Consider the following 21,099-nt stretch of genomic DNA (forward strand, 5'->3'; position numbering starts at 1 on the left):
GTCAGAAGATAATCTTTATGCAAAATATCTAGAAATGCAAAGACTACCCCAACTAGATGGGCCTGGAATCACTATGATAAAAATTGGGGTTTTGTGTGCTAATGCCTTGGACAGGTCTGCCTGGACCTGTGGGGCGCAGTCCTGGGTGGGAACTGACGGAAAACTAGAACGTTACAAAGAAATTGGACGGCAGCAGGTGGAGAAGGGAGGAGACTGACGCCTGTTTTTATAGAGAGAGCAGACCAGACCCTGGGCTGAACCGAGAAGGCAGAGAAGGCAGTCTGACCCCACATTAGAAAAGGGGCAAGAGGACACTCCCCAGAGACATCCTGGGAGAACAGAGTCCCAGCAGCCAATGCAAGGGGCAAAGAAGGACCGAGTCACCCAAGATCTGGGACAAGAGCTACAGATTTCACCGTTGTCTTAGTTCGGGCTTCCATAGCAAACCACCACACACTGGGTGGCTTAAACAGCAGTACTTCTCACAGTTCTGGAGGCTGAGAGTCCCAGAGCAGGGTGCCACCACGGTCAGGCTCTGGTGAGGGCCCTTGTGATGTTGGGACTTATAAGAAATATGTATTTGGTCTTCATCCCCATTGCTGGCACAGACCTCTTACAATCCTTGAAATTTCCTAAGTGAGAAGAGCAATAAAGACGTCTTGCTATTCATGACAAGCCCCTTTCCATCACACCTGAGGTCATGTTAATGAGGTGACCTTTGGAAAACACCGAAGGATGCGGGCTGGTTGCCAGGGGAACAAACCATGTGATTAGAAGGTTGGAACTTTCAGGCCCACCTTCATCTTGGACGTTCAATCAGTTACCAGTGGCCCATCATTTACTCAGGCATGCCAATGTAGTAAAGCTTCCACAAATCCCAAAAGGACAGGGATCAAAGAGCTCCAGGGTTGGTGAGCTCATGGAGATTTGGGGAGAGGGGCGGGCAGGGGGAGGGCAAGGCAGCTTGCCATCCCTTTCCCCGGGCCTCGCCCTCTGCATCTCTTCCATCTGGCTGTTCCTGAGTTACACCCTTTTATAATAAACCGGTAATCTAGTAAATCAACTTTGTGCCTGCGTTTTGTGAGCTGCTCTACTGAATTAATCAAAGCAAAGGAGGGGAGTATGGGAACCTCTCATCGGTAGCTGGTAGGTCAGAAGCGCAGGTGACAACCTGGACTTGAGATGGACATCTGAAGGAGGAGAGGGCTGGCCCTGTGACCTGTGGGGTCTAACGCCGTCTCCAGGTAGACAGTGTAAGAACTGAGGTGAACTGTAGGACACTCGGCTGGTGTCGGAGAATAGCTTGGTGGTGTGGAAAAAACACACGCAACAGAGCCTCTTCCTGGCTTGTAGACGGCTGCCTTCTGTCTGTGTCCTCACACGGGAAGGAGGAGGGAGGAGGACAGAGACAGATCTGGTGTCTCTTCTTACAACGGCACTAATCTCACCCTGAGGGTCCTACCCTCATGGCCTCATCTAAACCTAATTATCTCCAAAGGCCTCTCCTCCAGACTCCATCACGTGAAGGGTTAGAGCTTCAACGTGTGAATGGGGGTCCTGCCCCAAACCACTTCTGCCATTGGCTCAGAGGACCTTTGGGCATCAGCGATGAGCGAGTCTCCCCGGACTCTTCCAACTGCCACTTGTCTACCACATGCAAACTTGATATGCAAACAGCTTCTAGCAAAATGGAGAGGGGGGAGCAGAGTGAGGATCAGGGTGTCAGGCAAAGCAGGCAGTTGCTTTTACGAAGCTGTCAGGAGAAGAAGGGAAGGAGGAAGGTGGCAGCAACGGTGAAAACGCGCCAAGAGGAACCGAGAGCCCCTCTGATAAAGGAAGACATGAGCACATACTCACCCGTACTTCACACTTTGCTCTTACAGAGAACAGACATCTCTGGCCGCTCACACACTGTCCTTCATGATGGAATTCAATGCCGAACATAAAGCACTGAGGAGCACCTCTTTTCATTCTTTCCTGTTTTGCATCCCAAGAGATAGAGTCCCAGTGGGACAGTTGATCAATCAGGAAACAGAGAAACAAAAAATATCCTACCCAAGGGTAGCCGGTTAGCTCATTTGGTTAGAACGTGGTGCTAATAACACCAAGGTTGCCGGTTCGATCCCTGCAAGGGCCACTGTGAGCTGTGCCCTCTTTAAAAAAAAAAAAAAATCCTACCCAAAATGCCTCAGGCACGTCAAACAAAGGTACTCCAGGCAGCACTGCACAACTAACACTGAGCTGCTCAACTGTCTCAGGGATGCAGGTTATCAGTCAGGATGGGCTGCATTTCACTGCGATAACAAATTACCCTGCTCCCCTATACACGGAAATCTGCTCATTCCAGCCACCCAGGGCCCAGTGACCCCACAGGATAATGCCTGTAAAGTGCCTAGCACACAATATACACTCCGTAACTGTGAGTTATTCTTAGGACATTTCCCATACAGAGAAAAAAGCAACAGGAGAACAGGCAGAAAACAAATGTTCCAAGACACGAATAATAATGGTTGCTTCCATGTGGTGAGATTAAAAGGGGACTTTTCTTATCTCTTGGTACTTTTCTAGTCTCTTTTTTTGTTTTACAATTAACATACATAATTTAAACCATCAAGAAAAGCACAACGTGTGAATGCATACATGAGACCAGTAGAGAGCAAAGTTCAAAAAGCAACTGGCCTAGACGAGGGATCCACAAACTAGAGCCCATGGGCCAAATCCAGCCAGTGCCCTGTGTTTGCAGAGCCCATGAGCTAAGCATTTCTGTAATATTTTTTTAAGTCTGTGAAAGGGGAAAGGAGGGGAGGAGAGGGGTGGGGAGGGAAAGAAGGACCGTACGTGGTCTGCAAAGCCTAAAATATTTACTTTCTGGTCCTTCACAGAAAGAGTTTGTGGCTGCTGCTTGCTCGAGCTCATCTGACCACCCGATTCTTCACAAAACCAGTCTCTTTCCCTCAGGTACTTCACTTAGAATTCAGTTTGTAAAAAAGAAAAAAAATGCACACACGCCCATACACATATCTGCACACATATATGTAAATACATATAACATATCACGTATAATTCTCCTTTCCTTCCAACCGCTCACATATTTAGGAAGCTTTGCGGGGCTGGGAGGTGTCTGAGGGGACCACAGCATCTAGCACGGTCCAGGCACGGATGTAGGCGTGGAGGAATCCATGATAAATAAATATCCAGACTTAAACATACACTCACTCTTTTCCCCTAACACGTCACTTTCTGAGCTCCGTCTTCACGCCGGGCTCTGAGCCAGGCCAACAAGACTAACCAAGCCACTGCCCTCAAGCGATTACACACAGCACAGAAGTAACTGCCATTGCAGGGGTTCGGTGGGGGCAGGCCCCGGAGCGATTCAGGAGCACTGAGACCAGACTGCAGCTCCAGGAGAGCTTCTCAATGATGAGACGTCTGTGGCTGGGACCTGAAAGGGAACCAGGAGCTGCCCAGGGGAAGGCTGATGGAGCAAAGTGGTTTCTGGCAGAGGGAGACTGAGGAAAAGTTCCGGGTGACAAATGGCATCACAGGTCCTGAGAACCAGCTACAACAGCTGGTGGCTGGTTTGGGTGGCACAGAACCAGCTCGAGCTGAAGCTGAAAGACAGGGGGCACCCAGAGGAGAGCCGGGAAGTAAGTCTATATTCAATGAAAAAAGAAGACAAAAGCCCAGACCTGATGGGGAAATATCAAAAGGGTCTTGGACAGGGAGTGATGTGGTCAGACGTGTGTTTTTAATAAGACTCTTCTCGCTATTTCCATTGTAACTTGCGGAGTAAAGCACTTAAAAAGAAAGCTGAAGCCCCAGCCAAACAGACCCTCACTGTCCCTGACCAGCCCCCAGCTCCCCGTGCCCTCTGCCCCTGTCAACTGCACAGTCCACTTCCCCGCCACTCCTTACACAGAGCTGAGCTTCAGGCAGCTTTTTACGTGATACTCCAGCAAATTGTGGGTCAGCTGAGCCGCCAGGCGGGCGCCCACCTGGACTGACCTGACTTAACAGTTGGTTAAAGGGAAATCGTGATATATACTCAAAAGAATTGAGAGCGGGAGATCAAACAAATCGTGTACACCCACGCGCACAGCAGCATTATTCACAACAGCCAAAAGGTGGAAACAACCTAAATGTCCACCAATGGACGAATGGAACAGCAAGCGAGGGCACAGAAACAGGAGGGCGTATTATTCAGACCTCAGAAGGAATGACACACACTGCACACGATGGGGATGGACCTGGAAAACACTGCGCTACGTGAAAGAAACCAGACACAAAAGGCCCCGTGTTGTATGATTGCATTTATATAAAATATCCAAAATAGGTAAATCCATAGAAACAGACAGTGAATTCGTGGTTGCCAGGGGAGGTGAGGTGAGGTTCCTTTGGGAGTGATGAAAATGGTTTTGAACTAGATAGCGGTGTGGGCTGCACAGAACCGTGAATGTATCAAATGTCACCAAATTGTTCACCTTCAAATGGTTAATTTTATGTTATGTAAATTTCACGTCAATAAAAATACATATATACGTACATTTTTTAAGAAGACCATGAGATACGGGGGGGTTTCGGAGGGCCCCATCCCCCAAGTAGGTATCCTTCAGATGCTACCGCTTTCCAGACTCTTCCAGCACTGCTATTCACCTTTCTGGACTGTTCTGTGATCCTCTCACTTGGGTGAGCATCAAACTCCCCCGAGCCCTGGTTTCAAATGCAGGCGCCTAGGCCTCACGTCAAGAGCACGTAAGTCACGGAGTCTGGACATCTGCATTTCCAGTCTCCCAGCTGATCCCTGTGTGCTCTGACGTCTGCCACGCGTAGACCCAAGTCTTTTTTTCCCTTTACATCTTGAGACTGTCCCTTCATCACTTACAGTAAGTCCTTCTTTCCCTTTTTCTGAGTTTTTCGTAACAGGAAGACTTTGGCTTCCAAGGGAAGGAGGAAAGGACTTGAATTGCAGTGAATCATCCAAAACACTCAGCGGAACAATAGCACGTTCTAAGGAGCCTTCGCTTGGTGGTCACCCAGCCTCGGCTGACCATCAGAGCCTTTGTGGGCATTTTGTTCCAGATGCCCAGGCCTCATCCCGGACACATGAACGAATCAGAACCTCCAAGGGAGGGTCGGGTGTCAGTATCTCTCTAAGGCACCAAAGCCACTTTCCCTGCTCCTTCCCACCCCACCCCTCCTGCCTCCCTCTAACACAATCCCCGCAGCCTTGCCCAGAAGACGTTCAGTCTAAATGACAGTCTGCCTTCAGCTTCTTAGGCAAACATAACTAAGAAAGTAAATCAAGCATGAAAAATCGTGCAACAGATTCAAATTTCAGATTAATTTTTTCTATTTTGGCCCTGCATGGTTAATTATCTGTGTCTCATGATGGTAGTGCCAAAAAGCGGGGGCCACTGCAAAGGGCCTGGGTCTGCTTCCAGAAAATAACTCACCATGTGTAAAATCACTTTCAACTAAGAAGATGTAAGGAGTTTTCATACAGATGACCTCATTTAATCTTCCCAACATCTCCATCCATTCATTCATCCAATGCCTCCTGAAGACCTACTATGTGCCAGGCATTGCTGGTGGGAAGGAAAAGGAAGACCAGAGCAGACCTGTCCCTCCCACGCCCCTGCCTCAGGCCACAGTGATCGGTCCATAGGTAATGACAGCACAGAGAAAAGAAGGGCCAGGATGGGGGAAGTGCAAAGAGAAACCAAGATGGGGTGGTCAGAGAAGCTTTGTAGGGAAGAAACACACAGACTGACCCCGGACGGTAAGCAGGAAGGAGTCTGACAAACATGGAGGTACAGTGTACTGATCTGTTCACCACCTGCCGCCGTGTCTGTAATTACCTGCTGGTTTTTGCATTAAATTCAGAACACCCCTGTCTTGCTCTGGGCAAGGTAAGGAAAGTCCTCCTATTGCTCCCCCATGTCCTTGGAGACACAGCATGCTTCGTGACACAGAGATGAAAATCCCCTCCCTTCCACCAGCCCTAGGATGCAGGACGGTGGGAAGAACTGCAGACACAGAGCATTTTCAGAGGGCGCTGCCATCTACTACTGCCCCTGATATGTGTCATGTATCCCCAGGGCTCGATACGGGAGAGAATAATGTTTCAGTTTTTCTGGTGGCTTTAATCCAACTCCTTCCTCTCTAAGAACTGGCCAAACCACCCCTCTGTCCCCAAACTTCACTCCTCTTTTCTTCTCTGACACCAAAACCCTAACTCCTCTGAGGCTTTGATTCCCCAGCCTTGGGACCTGCCATCAGCACCATCTCTACCACTGCCACAATCTGAGAGGAGAGGGCCAACAAGGGCACGGCCAGCATCTGCCCTCGTGGGCACTGACGCACCAGGCATCCAGCTAGGGATATGGCTGTGACCCAGACAGACAGCCCGTCAGCTCTGGAGGACGGAGCTAAGACTCCACACACCCCCAATCCCTTCAGCCGACCAGCCTCGTAAATCACTTTGCCCACAACCATCCACTGGTTCAATAAATTTCCATAGTGGCTTGTGGATATTTCTCATAACATGTTTCCTGGCTCAAGAGATGACAAGAGAGGACAAGCAGTCAGTCACAACTTGATGGTCAAAAGTATGAAAAGGTGTTCTAAGCACGGAGAAGGAAATCCAAAGTCCCCCAGGTTCCAACCATGACTACTTGCCCTTAAGAATCCCTGCCACTTGAGTACAATAACAAGAACCATGCAGAGCTTGGGGCGTCCCCTCAGCAAGCCAGCCTACACTGAAGGGGCAGCTTCAGTACGTGTATAAGTACGTGCATGTGTGTGCGTGTGCACTGCGTGTGCATGTGAGTGTGTGTCCCTGCCAGACCCAGTGAGGGTACTCCAAGAAGCCACAGATATTCTTCCTGCAGCCTCAACAAGCCAAGACTGTGTGCACAGCTAACACGCAAATGGGTATTCACCACCTGCCCTAGAAAACAAAGAGAGCATATGGAGGGGAAGGGAGGGCGTTACGGTACCGTTCTCAGAAGCTAAATGTGCACTGCAGGCATCCACGGGACGATTAAATCTGCTGTTTCTCCAAGAATCAGCAAGTAGGAGATTGCCTCAACCCCCTTTGAAACTCCTCTGCATGCCACCAGGACCAAAAAGGACACCTGAGCATCTCCTAAAAGTCACAGGAGGCTGCAGAATGCATCAAAAGGCAAGAGAAACAACCTCCACCAGGGCTTCCACTTGTACCTTTGGAATGGCTGCTTGGGACCCGAGGTGCCTGAATGCCACGCTTTCCAAATATCACACTGTGAAGGGCCTGGGACATCAGTGTGCCAAGAACCCCCAGTGTGATGAAATGTCCTGTCTGTTTCACAAAAGACTCAATACTCGCCTTTGTCAGTGAATCCCTTTGAACAACAAGCTTTCAGAATGCTCCCCGCCAGGACTCATCAGCCACTGCTCCCATTGCTGCCAAGCTCACAGGTTCGCTCCAATAGAAATAAAGGATTAATTAGCCTGTGTATTCATTAGTGCTCTGCTGCTCGGGGCATACCCAGTCACCCGCACGTCCAAGTGCCAGGAGAACTGCTGCTGGCTCTTGTTCAGGGCCCCCAGTGCACAAACTGACAGGCCCCGATGACATCCACAGGATGAGCTATCTCTACCCCAGTCACCTGTCAATCTTAGTACCACAAATATCAAGAGAAACGGAGGGGATGTTGTTATGGGATGAACTGTGTCCCTCCAAAATTCGTGTTGAAGCCCTAACCCCTCATACCTCAGGGGTGACTGTATTTGGAGAGAGAGTCTTTAAAGAGGTGGTTAAGTTAAAATGAGGACTTTTATTTAAGGTGGGCCCTAATCCAGTGTGACTGGTGTCTTTATAAGAGGAGAAAAATTGGAGCCACAGAGAGACACCAGGGGTGCGCCTGCACAGAGGAGAGATCATGTGAAAGCACAGTGAGAAAGTGGACATCTGCAAGCCAAGGAGAGAGGCCTCAGGAGAACCTGAACCTGCCAACACCTTGATCTTGGACTTCTAGCCTCCAGAACTATGAGGAAATACATTTCCGTTGTTTAAGCCCCCCAGTCTGTGGTCTTTTGTTACAGCAGCCCTAGGAAACGAATACAGATATGTGGACAGCTAAGCAAAAGACCCATTTGCAAAAACCTCATCCCTCTTTGACCTGGCTCCAAAGACAGTGGAGCTGGCCAACCCTCCCCCGGGGTGACAAGTCGTGTTCCCACCCCGGTGGAACTGCTGCTACTGCTCTGGAGGCTCTGTCCAACCCAGCCGAACTTGCAGCAATCAGTCAACCTCAGGATGCACCTTACAGTATGAAGGAGAACTGCGAGTCTCAAACCTCAACAAAGCACAAGAAAGAAGGAAATACCAGAACTGAGGCAATTTTCACTGTAAAAATAGTTGGCCTTACCTGACAATATCAGGCTTATGCTATAGACTCTCAGGTGGATGTCTTGGCAATTTCTCCTTTTTGTTTTCTGTGAGATATTCTTGCCATTCCTCTCTCTCTCTCTCTCTCTCTCTCTCTCTCTCTCTCTCTCTCTCTCTCTCTCTCTCTCTTTCTCTTTCTCTTTCTCCCACCCTCCCCCTTTTTCTCTCCCTCTCTCTCTAAGGTATTCTTTTGTGAAGTAGAATCAGAATGTTAAAGATGGAGAGAACTATGGAGAGGAAAGCATGCAAACACCCCTCAAGGGGGAAAATAATCGCTTCCTGCCACATCTGTCACTTCCACACTGTTGTCATACGTGGTCTCTCATAGCAACTCCAGCCAACCCACATCAACAGCAGCAAAAATTGGGTGCATATTAAAAGTATGTGCACACACTGCTTGTTTTTTCAGCAGAGGCATCCTCTTTGCCAACAGAGAGAAAACTAAGGGAAACTGAACAGGTTAGGGACACAGGTAAATTACAAAGAGAGCTAAGACGGTAGTACCCCTACCGCTTGCTAATCTCCCGTCTCCTAGAGCCTTTCTGGCAGGACTGTCAGGTCCGCTGGCTCAGACAGGAGAGTCTCAAACAGAATCACAGACACCTACTACCTTCCGATCCCCCTGCAGTCCTTGGGTGGCCTTCTCAAGATGGAAAATCCCAGAGAGAGAGGGGTGGGGGTGGGTCCCAGAGAGACGACTGCCAAGATGAAAAGCAAGCTGAAAAAAGCCAGTAGCAACCACACAGACAGCCTGTTACCATTTGTTTTTCAGAAAATACAAAACAGACTTACTTTTCCAGATTTATAGACATTCATACGGAAAAGCACAGAGCAATCGAACTACGCAATGATAGGGAAATTGTCAGGCAGACTACACTAAGATTGCAGGATGCTGTTGCACAGGTACTAGAATGACCACAGATAAAAAGCATCTCGAATTTAAAAACGGCACACGAGACAACGCACAGACTGATTCCAACGGTGTAAAAATGTATGTATGCACATCCGTAAGTAGAAAGAAGGGAGACCTAAACGAGTCAGGGCTTGTATTGCCATCAAGTTGATGTAAAGCATACTCGAACAATACAGGCAAATGGGGAAAGTATTTATATGTCAGTATTTAAAAGACACACACAATTCATTTTCTTAAAGAAAAAGAGAAAGAATCTGGAAGGATACCCACTAAACCAACGACAATGGTTGACTGGTCAGTCTGGGGAGAGAATGGGAATAGGAGAGTGTCTTAGTCTGTTACGGCTGCTGTAACAAATGACCACAGCCCGGGTGGCTTACAAACAACAGAAACTTATTCCTCACAGTTCCGCAGGCTGAGAAGTTCAGGGTCAAAGCAGTGGCAAATTGGGTGTCTGATGAAGGCACCCTTCCTGGTTCACAGACAGTGTCTTCTTGCTGTATCTTTACAGGCAGAAGGGGTGCGGGAGCTCCCTGGGGACTCGTTTAAAAGGGCACTGATCCCATTCTTTAGAGCTCCACCCACATGACCTGATTACCTCTAGAAGGCCCCATCTCCAAACACCATCACGTTGGGGATTAGGTTCCACATAGGTATTTGGGGAGGGTACAGTCCATCACAGGAAGGCACTTACACATAACTTTCTCTATTTCAGAATGCGATTTTTGTATTGAATTGATGTAATACTAATATGATTAAAAAGAAGGACCTGAGACCTTGGGGACACACACCCTACCCTTCTACTCACCAGGAGAAAAATCTCTCCTTTCAGCTAAAGGGGAAGGCTCGCCACCTACCACCATCTTTAAATTCCTCCAGACGCAAAACTGAAGAGATCATAAAAATGTCTATACCATTGACACATATGTTATACGTAAAAATGTCAAAATGTCAGTATGTACCTATTGCACATCCCTTCGGTTTCTCCCTAGGATCCCAAGGGAGGAACTCTGAGCTAGGGCTGGCCCTCGCTGCCTGCCCCATCACCGTCCTCTTGCCAGCCCTCTTCCTACACCACACAGGCTACACCTTCCTCACCTCCCTGCCGCCCCTTTCTCCCCTTCATAAAGACACCACTTGGCAAAGTCTCTGTAAAGCCCTGACAGTTCATACCGCATTAGCAGTTACTGCATGAGCTTTCTGTACTTGATTCCCGGATAAATAAATAAAACCCGATACCCAGCTCAGACAGCGATTTGAAGCATTCGAAGTTAACAAAGCCCCGGTGCTTCAACCTGACGGGCTGTGATGAGTAAAACCCGTTTCATGAGCCATATTTTGCTTTGGCTCCAAAAGGGGGACAAATAAATCTGAAAGGTTAAATGGAGGGAAGTGGAGTTAGAGAACAGAGTCCGTTGGTAACCATTTCCTCCCCAACAACCCAAGAGTCTTGCTGCCTTTCAGGAACTGAATCTACAAGTAGATGCAGGGAGAGTGGCTCTGGCGCTGGCAGCCAGTAGAACCGGTGCTGACCGGCCATGGGCAAGGGTCAAGTTGGGGTGTTGGTGCAGAATCCCTCCAGCCACACCTCGGCCCTTCCTGGACTTCTGCACTTCTCCAGGGGAAATAATAAAGGCACTGACTCACTTCCTCTCACCCGTCAAACTCCACGCACTGGGGTTTTCTGCAGGCAGGGCCCCCTTTGTCCCGGGGCCTGCTCCACAGGTAAGAGCCGCTCCATCGGGGGGCTGCAGCCAAGCCTTCTGCTCTCACGACTTCCTCCTGTTCCCGGGCCATGTGCTGAACAGTAGGGCTTTGTCATAAGGTAGAATGAACTGGAAACTGAACAGACCTCAAGCTGAATTTGCCCACAGAGCTCCCTCAGGCTCATATATTCCCAGAACAGTGAGCTTTCTGAAACCAAATTCTAGACCACCCCCTCCCCACCGAAGACTACACTCCATGGGCGCTCGATCAATGCTGGACAGCCACATGGACTCAGTGTCAAGACCCACTACCTCTGACTCCACCAAGCACCTCCCACAGATCCAGGCTGCTGCTCTGAAGGGAAACCTTTCTTCTGTCTCAGAGAGCTAGCTGGGTGGGCGGACTGCTTGCAAGAACCACTCTTAAACGGCAACACTCGTATTCAGTGAGTGCAGCAATTATAAACAATTCTTATCTATTTATAAGACCTTCCAAGACAAATTCCCGCTCTTATATCAACAGCAAGAATTAATTTCTTTCCAAACGTCCTAGAACAGATGTTTACTGTCAGGCTGACCTTTCGGCCAATTAGCGAGGCTCTGGGCGTGAGTGGTCATCACACTGTTTTTGGACTCCTTTCATTCTCTCCCTACATGTTCAGCCACCACTCCCAAACCATCACTGATTTTCTGTAGAGTCTATCCAAGACTTTCCCTTGGGATCTTCTTCATATTCAAAGCGTACATGAGAATAAACATGAAGCAAAAGCACTAAAACACCGCTGCACAGTACAAACTGGCCAAGGACTATTTACACTGCTCAGAGAAAGCCCCTACGTTCTGACAGCTGATCAAATATACTTGACCTCCTTCCTGCCCCCAGGACCAGTGAGTGGTGACCCATCATGATAGCAAAGAGCTCTCTGCAAGAGACAAGCCCAGTGGGGCCCAGGTGGGAAGGCAGATGAGACCCAGTAGGGCCTATGCAACACTGCCGAGCCAGCCCCTGCCTACCATTTGGGATTCAAGGCCACTGGCCACGAGATCTTCCTGCCAGGGGGAGTAAAATACCTCCCGACAGCAAGTTCACACTTTAATAAGGTGGATCTGAGAGAATATGACAGCCCACCTCTCAAAGCTATTACCACGCAGGTGTATTCGACAGCAAGAAAGCCCAGGGCCCAGGGGGCAGAAAGCGACAGTGCCGTTCGAGCTTCTGATGAAACAAAATGTCATATGGTTTTTCCTCCAAAACCATATCATGGCTCTCCATCCAACCATCACACCCAGCTGTCTGGTCCAGAGGCTGGTCCGCCTGTGACACAAGTAATCAGTTTCTCACTAAGCCCAGAGTCGAGTTCCTGGGAACTTTCCCTTCTCTTTCTCCATGTGGGAATTTAGGGCAAGAAAGAAGGCAGGTAGGCACAGAAGAGAACGTTAGTCCCCCTCCTGGAGTACGTGACCCCTGAGTCCAGTGAGCCTGCCGTGATCCTCACTCACCTGGATCCAACAGAAGAAACGGCCTTAGACCCCGTTCTCCACCATCTGTGCCTCCTCCCTTTCTGGGGGGCAGAGAATTCAAGCACCGGCTGACGTCTCACAGGGGGCGTCTGCCCACCTGTAGGACTTGTCAGGACAGAGTGGGGTAGGCTACGTGTGCCTATGCTGGGTGCTTACTGACATTGATCTGATGTGTCGACGGTCGCATGTGCAGGGAACCCGGTTTTAGCCAATGGTCATCGGCTCCAAGCTCACGGCCTGGCCTTGACTCTCTCTGGGATCACAGCCAGACTTCAAGCGGTGCTTCTCATCACACTTCTCCGTAAGCGAGTACACATTCACTCCCCAAACCCAACCCCCCGGCCCTGTTCCGGTACCTTTTCAGATATTTTGACTTTGCAGCCCCTATAGGGAGTCACCCTCAAGTCACAGGAAAGGAAACTGGAGCTGAGGGACATGCAACCAGTTAATGGCAGATGTGAGCTCCACCCAGAGCCCTGCTGCCCCGGTTTCCTATCTCATTCTCCTATTAAGGAGCCTTCGTCGGTGTGATGCTTTGTCACTGGTCTTATGCTATAGTTGGATGAGCTGTCATCTTCCTGGTGACGTCATAAGTTTTTAGGGGTCAGGACCACGGTCACGGTCGCTCACTTCTCCCAGCTTCTACATCCGCTCATATATACAGGGCCACATGGCACCAACGTCAGCTGCACTCTGTATTTATAAGGAAGCCTGACATTTAAAATCTGAACCTAGCACAACGTAACTAAGGGGATGATTAGTCACATGACCAAGAGCTTATTTTCTTTCAGGAAAAAAGTCAAATTCAATTCCTCTACATAAAAGCCCTAAATGGCTTGAAATATCTATTCCGATATCACTGGCTACTTAACAAAGCACATCATGTCTGAAGAGTGGCACTCACCAGGCGAGGCATCAGGAGGTCGGCCATGTAGACGAACGCAGCTCCAAGGGTAAACCCAACAGCCACAGGGAAGAAGGCAAAGGCACCGAAGCCCCCCGAGGACGTGGCCATCTCAACCGCTGGGGCCAGGAGAGACCAATAAGAAGCCGCTAACATGACCTGCAAAACCCCAATGAGAAACAAACCATTAAACCAACCACAGGAGGCCCTCCAAGGGGGGAACTTCAGTTGCTCTCGAGGGCCCACACTGGGCACAACAGTTTCCCATGTGTTAGGCCTTTAATTCTCAACGGTAGGTACCGTGTTTTCCCCAAAATAAGACCTAACCAGGAAAGAAGCCCTAGCGTGATTTTTCAGGATGACATCCCCTGGACATAAGCCCTAATGCGTCTTTTGGAGCAAACCTTAACATAAGACCCGGTCTTATTTTCGGAAAAACACAGTACTATCCCAAACCAAAAAGCCACTGTTGGAATTCCTGGAACCAATGTTGGTTGTAAAAACTCAGTTTGGGATAGAACGGAGTTGACTTTGGGAGGATCGAGTCTGGTTTGCTGTCATCTAGCCTCTATTTCAATGGTTCTCAACCAGCGGCAATTTTTCCCTCCATGGGATATTTGAAGACATTTTTGGCTGTCAGACTAGGGGCATCTAGTGACAAGAGGCCAGAGATGCCGGTAAACATCCTACAATGCACAGCCCCTGACAACAAAGAATTACGTGGCCCCAAACGTCAGTAACACTGTTGAGAAATCCTGTTTGAACTGAATACAGTGATACCTCAGTTTTTGAACATAATCTGTTCCGGAAGACCATACGAATTCTGAATCGTTCGAAAACCAAGGTACTACCGTACTTCCAGGACCCACTGCTCACTCCTTCATGAGCACCACTGCACTAGAAGACAGCACCAATTATCACAAAGGCTTTCCTTATGTTGAGTTGAAATCTCTCTCCCTTCCGTTTTTACCTATTAGCTCTAAGTCTGCTCTCAGGAGCACCAAATGTGTTTTTCCTCTCTGACAGCCTTTGAAATATTTGAGGCAACCAGGGAGTCAATGTCAGCGTGGTCTCGTCAATTGTCTTATCTCTAAAAAGGAAGAAGGGAACTAATATTTATTGATCACCCACTTTTTCCAGAGAACAGCTTCACTTTTGATCTCTTCTTTTTATCATTGTGACAAGCCTGGGAGGCAGATATACTGTTTTCCACTGCTATTTGTAGATAAAGAAATTGAATCTCAAAGTAATAAGATAATTTGCTCTAGGTCACACAGCCAGTAAGTGGCAGATCCAGGGAACTGAGTAAGCAAGACCATAGTTACCTTATGAGGGGAAAAATACAAGCGAAAGTGAAAAATGAAGCTGGACCCAAATCTCAGTGAGGTCAAGTCAATAAAAGATTCTCCAGTGTTTACCAAATTAAACACTCACCCGCAGTCATTTACTCTTGTACAATGCGGTGACATCTTGGCTGAGTACACTCACTACCCATTGTAACCAGATGACAATCATCACTGCCATATAAAATGCTGAATGGGTTTCTAAAACTGACTTAATTATGCCTTGTCTTAAAAAACACGTCTGCATCATCCGTCTCCGAAATAACATTCAGAGTGACAGAACCAAGGATGACAAAGGCAACAATAAAGGACAAATCCGTGCAGAAAGTGCTTTCCCTTCCGCCAACCATCATCTACACACAGCCAGTTGCTCTGAGCCAGGTCCAGCAAAAGTTTTAGTGCCACTCATAGAAAACTACAAATGCCTTAGGAACGTCCCCAAAGAATGAAAATGTCTCTTGGGTTCAGCTCCATGAGACCATCAAAGGAAGCTGTGGGCTCCTCCTCCAGGCCGTGGCCTAATCCATCCCTTTCCCAGACTGTTGTCGCACTAGCTTTAGAATTCAACAGCCCTCACTAGCTGCCATGCACGGGAAACGCCCCCGGGAGGAGGATTTCGCACAGAAGCACAGAGCTATCCAGGAATCTCTCTCCTCGCGTGTTTCAGGGCCTCGCATGCAGTCCCACCGGCCACAGCTCTAACACCACATGACCCAGGTCAGGCACTCATCTCATCCTCCAATCCCCCGCCACATCCCGTCTCTGTCAGTGTCACCTGCGGTTCTTACGCAGCCTCGGCTCCCCACCCCCTTTTCAACACAAAGTCCAACCTCTTCTGCCAAGGCCCCTCTCCATCCCTCGCATCGCTGGGTGCCTGCCTTTTTTCTGCCCCTACATGTAAGAAACACACCATGTCCTCATGGACAAGTGATGTGAGGTGGTGCAGAAGAGATGTGCCCCTCAAGGGAGGCTTTGCCAGGATCTGGGATGCTTGAAATGGAACAGCATCGCAGTTCAAGGGGGGCCCCTCCCTGACGATCACATTATCCTTCCAGTCAAGCCCAGGACCCAACTGGATTTCCTTCATTTCTTTCCCTCGGCAGCCCCCCTGCCTTTCACATAAACTGGAAAATCGCCAAAGAACATGGAACGTGAAATGGAACTGGGTTACCTGTCTGAAATGACAACAGGGCCCAGAGGAAAGTTACTTAAAGAATACACGTGGCAGACAAAATAATGACTTCCCCCGAAAAAATAAAAATTAAAAAAATGACTTCCCCTCTCAAGGATGACCACATCCTAAACCCCAAAAGTTGCAAATATGTCACCTTACATGGCAAAAGGGACTCTGCAGCTCTGATTAAGTTAATTTTCTTGAGATGGGGAGATTACCCTGGATGACCCAGGTGGGGCCAACGTAATCACAAGGGTACTTATGAGAGAGGGAGATGGGTCAGAATCTGAAAGATGTGAAAAGCAGAAAAAAAGAGACTGGAAGATGCTACGTTCTTGGCCTGAAGACAGAGAAAAGGCCATGAAGCAAGGAAGGCAGGCGGCCAAAACAGTCTCCCCTAGAGCCTCCAGAAGGAACACAGCCCTGCTGCTACCTTGATGTTACCCCAGGTAAAACCATGTGGGACTTGCGGCCTCCCGTACTGCAAAACAAGACATTGGTGTTGTTTTAAGCCACTACCTTTGTGGTAGTTTGTTACAGCAGCAGCAACAGGAAATGAATACAGTAAATAAAGGCACACTTTACCTTATTTTATTTATTTTATATTTTCGAGCAATTTTAGGTTCACAGCAAAATACAGCAGAAAGGACAGAGAATCCTCCTCATCTACTACCTGCCCTACACCTGCACCGCCCCTGCCCCCACTATCTACATCCTACACTGCAGTGGTACGTTTGTCACAACTGATGGACCTACATTAATACACCATTATCATACAAAGTCCATAGTTTATCCTAGCGACCTCTCTTGGTGTCGTACATTCTATAGGTGCAGACAAATAAATAATGGTATGCATCCACTACTATAGTATCACCAAGAATGGTTTCACTGCCCTAAAAATCTTCTGTGCTCCACCTATTCAGCACTCCCCCAAAAAGGCAACCACTGCTCTTTTTGCTGTCTCCACAGTTTTGCCTCTTCCAGAATGTTCGATGGACTCACACACTATGGAGCCCTTTCAGATTGGCTTCTTTCACTCAGTAATATGCATTGAAGGCTCTTCCATGTCTTTTCGTGACTTGATAGCTCATTTCTTTTTAACACTGAATAATATTCCATTGTCTGGATGGACCACAGTTCACTAATCCATTCACCTACTGAAGGACATCCTGGTTGCTTCCCGGTTTTGGCCATTACGAATACAGCTGCTATGAACATCCGTATGCAGCTGCTGTGAACATCCGTACGCAGCTTTTTGTGTGGACGTAACTCTTCAGTTCGTTGGGGAAATACCAAGGAGTGAAACTGCTGGGTTGTATGATAAGCCTTATTTTTTAAATAGTCCCCCAACAAAGGTGGCTTGCCTGCAGCTCTCAGCACTAGCAAAGCTCCTTTAAATGTTGGGCACTTTTAAATCTGGGTGTGGTGACATATTAACTAGCGACAGAGAAGCAGGAAGTAATGTATCTGATTCACCCTCAATTACCCCTAGGAAGCAGGGCTAGGTGATGGAGGAGGAAGAGGTGAGCCTTGGGCTCAAGGCTTCAGGGAGTGGGCTCCACAGGCAATTCTTTGCCAGCCAGTGCCTTTATGACCCAGATGGTAGCACACCAGAAGCCTTTCTACACCTGCGACCCTGCTTACGAAGGCAAAAGCACCAGCCCTGAAGACATCACATGTAAGCATGAGGAGCTGACCACCAGGACCCCCGCTTCCCCACCTTTGTCAATAAAAGGAATGTATAATCGGCTTTCATCACACATGGCAGGGGCCTCGCAGTGATCCCAAAGTCCTTTTTGTCTCTATTCCCCTCCCCCAAAAATGAAAATCCCAACCAATCGCATGATCCATGGGATAGCTTGGGTGGAGCCCAACCTCCAAGCTAGCTATTGCTCAGACCAAAGCAGCCCAAATTTTTGCTAAATAATTGAAGAAGCTCAAGGGAATGAACGTTTCAATAACAGTAACAACTCATGCAAAAGAGCTAAGGAGGAAATAAACCCCACAATGGACTGACTGTCTAACTTTAGCTTTTGGTTAGTCTGGCAGGTCTACGGCAGGGCTCAGAAATCTGAATGTTGAAGGAAGGGATTCTCACGCAAGCTGATGTTTGAGTAGCTGTGTGTGCTCTTCACTTTTTCCCAGGCCTTGCCTCTCTTCTCATTCTTCATCCAATGCCCGTGGCCTCTTGGCCACTATCATTACTTCAACTCCCATCTCGACAGATGGGCGAGTGAATGAGTGAATAACCTGAGTTAATTTTAAAAATTGATCTTGACCTGGTTCATAATCAACAAAAGATGGAAACAACCCAAATGTCCATGAACAGATAAACAAAATATTCCATTTGATAGAATACATTTCACCAATGAAAAAGAATGAAACACTGATACACGCTATACCATGAACTCAAAATCATGCTAAGAGGCCAGACACAAAAATGAAATATCCACAATAGATAGAGCCATAGACAGAAAGCAGGTTAGTGATTGACAGGGGATGGTGGGAGCAAGGTATGCAGAGTAACTGCTCAGTGGGTATGGGGTCTCCTTTGGAGGTGATGAAACTATTTAAACTAAATAGAGGGGATGGCAGCACAACACTGGAAGGTAAAACCACTTTAAAATCCAGGTAATAGACTAGAAAATGAATGTTGAATCACTTTCTGATTATGCCTTCTTCTGATTTCTCCACCCCCATGGCTCCTCCCATCAGCAAGGACAACAGAGAACCCTTTTAGGCCACTGATACCGAACAGCTGCCCTGTCCTGGGCTACCCAGGTGGGTGGTACTGGGGTACAGAGCTGCTTAGAGCTCAGCCCTAATCCCAGCCCCGAAGGAAACAGGGACACAAATAATGAATCCAGTGTGATGGCAAAGGGCCACCCTAGGAGAGAGGATGGAGGATGAGTGAGGGCGTGCTAAGTGACAGCAGGCTCAGCGAGAGGGAAGAATGCCACACACACTGACGCAACACGATTTCCTGCTGGGAAGTAGGTTGGCGTGGTACACGCCTTGCCCCATCTAATCCACAGGGCAACCTTGTTATGTAGTATCACCGCCCCCATGTTCAGCTGTTTCCCAGCTGAGCTGCAGAGAGCTGAGGTTATTTGCCTAGGGCTCTCTAACAAGTACGTGGCAGAGTCAAGATTCAAACTCGGACCCGAATCTAAGTCCCGCATTTTTACATCCATTATACACGTGGACTGAGGCACAGGGTTTGGGCTGCTTGGAAGAAAGGGCATGAGAGATGGGTTTTGACATTTTGGCAATTTTGCAGATGGAAGTGCAGGGGGGTTGGAGGGTTCAGCACACAGCCAGAGTTCTAAGGGATGGTTAGGCCCAACTCAGCTTTGTCTTTTTTTTTTCTGTAATTGAGGTAAAATTCACAGAACAGTAACCATTTTATATTGTGTGATTCAGTGGCATTTGGTGTGTTCCAAATTAAGTACTAGATAGGCTCACACTCAAAGGACTTCACTCCTTTGACAAACACTGATGAGGAATGGTTTGAAATAATGGAGTTTTTCTTGGGTATGGAAAGAAGTTGACATAAAATTTTCAGAGCTTCGTGGATAATCCACTGAACAGAGTCCGCTGACAGAATCGCACACTTGTAGAGTTGAAAGGGACTTTGGGAGGCCGGCTAGTCCAAATGCTTCATTAAACAGATGGAAAATCTGACACCCAAAAAGACTGGGTGTCGTTCCCAAGCCCCAAAGCAAGCGAACAGCAGCCACAGCTGACTGCACCATCCCCAAATCACGTTACTCCCCGTCTTCACCCCTACCTTGACCCACAATCTTTTAAGAAATCCTAAGAGTTACGGAGTAAAGACAAGGTTTACGTTGCTGTTTCCTTTAACACCCCCACATTTTCAATGTTGACTAAGTTTACAAAGAGCAGTATTTCCTGAGCTAATGGGTAAATCCTAGGCCATTTCTAGTAAACGTGGCCACTGAACACAAGCTGCTCACCCCCAAATTCCCACCAGAGTGAAAGAAAAATGACTAGAAAGATCTCAACCACAGAGACAAAAGGAGAAGGAGAGGAGATGACAGCCATAGCGTTTTGAAATCTAGAAAAGAGGATAGGTAATGACTGGCAGATGCCCCAAGGAGGCTGACACCTGAGCCCAGCAGAAGAGACTCAGAAGAAGGTAGTTCATGACCCAGAACCCCAGGACAGCCCGGGGAGGGAGGGCTGGAAATGGGAGCACAGATGGGCCAATAAAGAGGAGTGGTAGAAAGCCTGGATAAGCACCCATCAGATCCCAGATTCTTCCTGTACCGCATGCGGCCAAGTTAACTGTCCCATAGACATTCAGGAGCACCCCCACCCCAATGTCCCAGCCTGGAGGGAGGACACCACATCGAACGGGGAAAACGTGGAAGTCTATGTACTGAGGCGCCCGGCACGCTCCCACATCTCAGCTCAGCTTCTTCCTTCCCTAGCCCCATCCATCCCCCATTCCCTGCCGCTTCTTTTCCCTGAATTCCTTGTACCGGAGTCCCCATGGCTGGCCCTGCTTCGGCTGAAGACTTTACGTCCCAGGTGCCCTTTCTCAGGAAGATACTGGAGGACGCATTTTTCACTGGTATGTGGGAGTAAAACAAGTTGAGGACAGGGGAGAGAAATAAAGGGAATCCCCAGGTGGGGGGTGAAAGAGGATGTCGGGAACGACAGTTCAACAGACCGGGAGAGCAAGAGCCCAGATGGGAAGGGGGGGCCGGAGGGCTCCCGGGAAGAGCGCAGGATAGAGCCCTAAACGGGCTGAATGCCTGGAGGAGGGATTTGCACTTCTGGGTGGGAGACTGGTGACCAACTGATGACTGGTACCCTAAAAAGTAGACGAAGAAACTGCGACCTTTATAACTCTGGAAAACACAAAAATTGCACAAGAAAGGAAATAAATAATATTTACAGTCTTAATAACGTAAGCTGGCCTTTTTTTATTTATTCATTCACTTGTCTGTTTATTGGGGTAAAATATATCTAACATAAAATTTGCAATTTTAAAGTCTACAATTCGGTGGTGGCATTAATTACATTCACAAGGTTGAACAACCACCACCACAATTTATTTCCAAACCGTTTCCACCACGCC

The 21,099-nt window shown here is 48.2% G+C and overlaps 1 protein-coding gene across 4 annotated transcripts in view; it reads right to left on the reverse strand.

The window, feature by feature from the left end:
* The window catches only part of SLC39A11 (solute carrier family 39 member 11), a 297,599-nt gene that overhangs the window by 244,573 nt on the left and 31,927 nt on the right, over positions 1-21,099 (reverse strand). For 3 of the 4 annotated variants that reach the window (XM_033091150.1, XM_033091152.1, XM_033091149.1), the window contains one exon: positions 13,476-13,634. The exons of the other annotated variant lie outside the window; for it this stretch is intronic. In XM_033091150.1, coding sequence (XP_032947041.1) covers positions 13,476-13,634 — 159 coding nt within the window. The remainder of the gene's footprint in view (positions 1-13,475; positions 13,635-21,099) is intronic. 4 annotated transcript variants of the gene reach the window in all.

Source organism: Rhinolophus ferrumequinum, chromosome 21 (genome assembly GCF_004115265.2).
Source record: "Rhinolophus ferrumequinum isolate MPI-CBG mRhiFer1 chromosome 21, mRhiFer1_v1.p, whole genome shotgun sequence".
Taxonomy (NCBI): Eukaryota; Metazoa; Chordata; class Mammalia; order Chiroptera; family Rhinolophidae; genus Rhinolophus; species Rhinolophus ferrumequinum.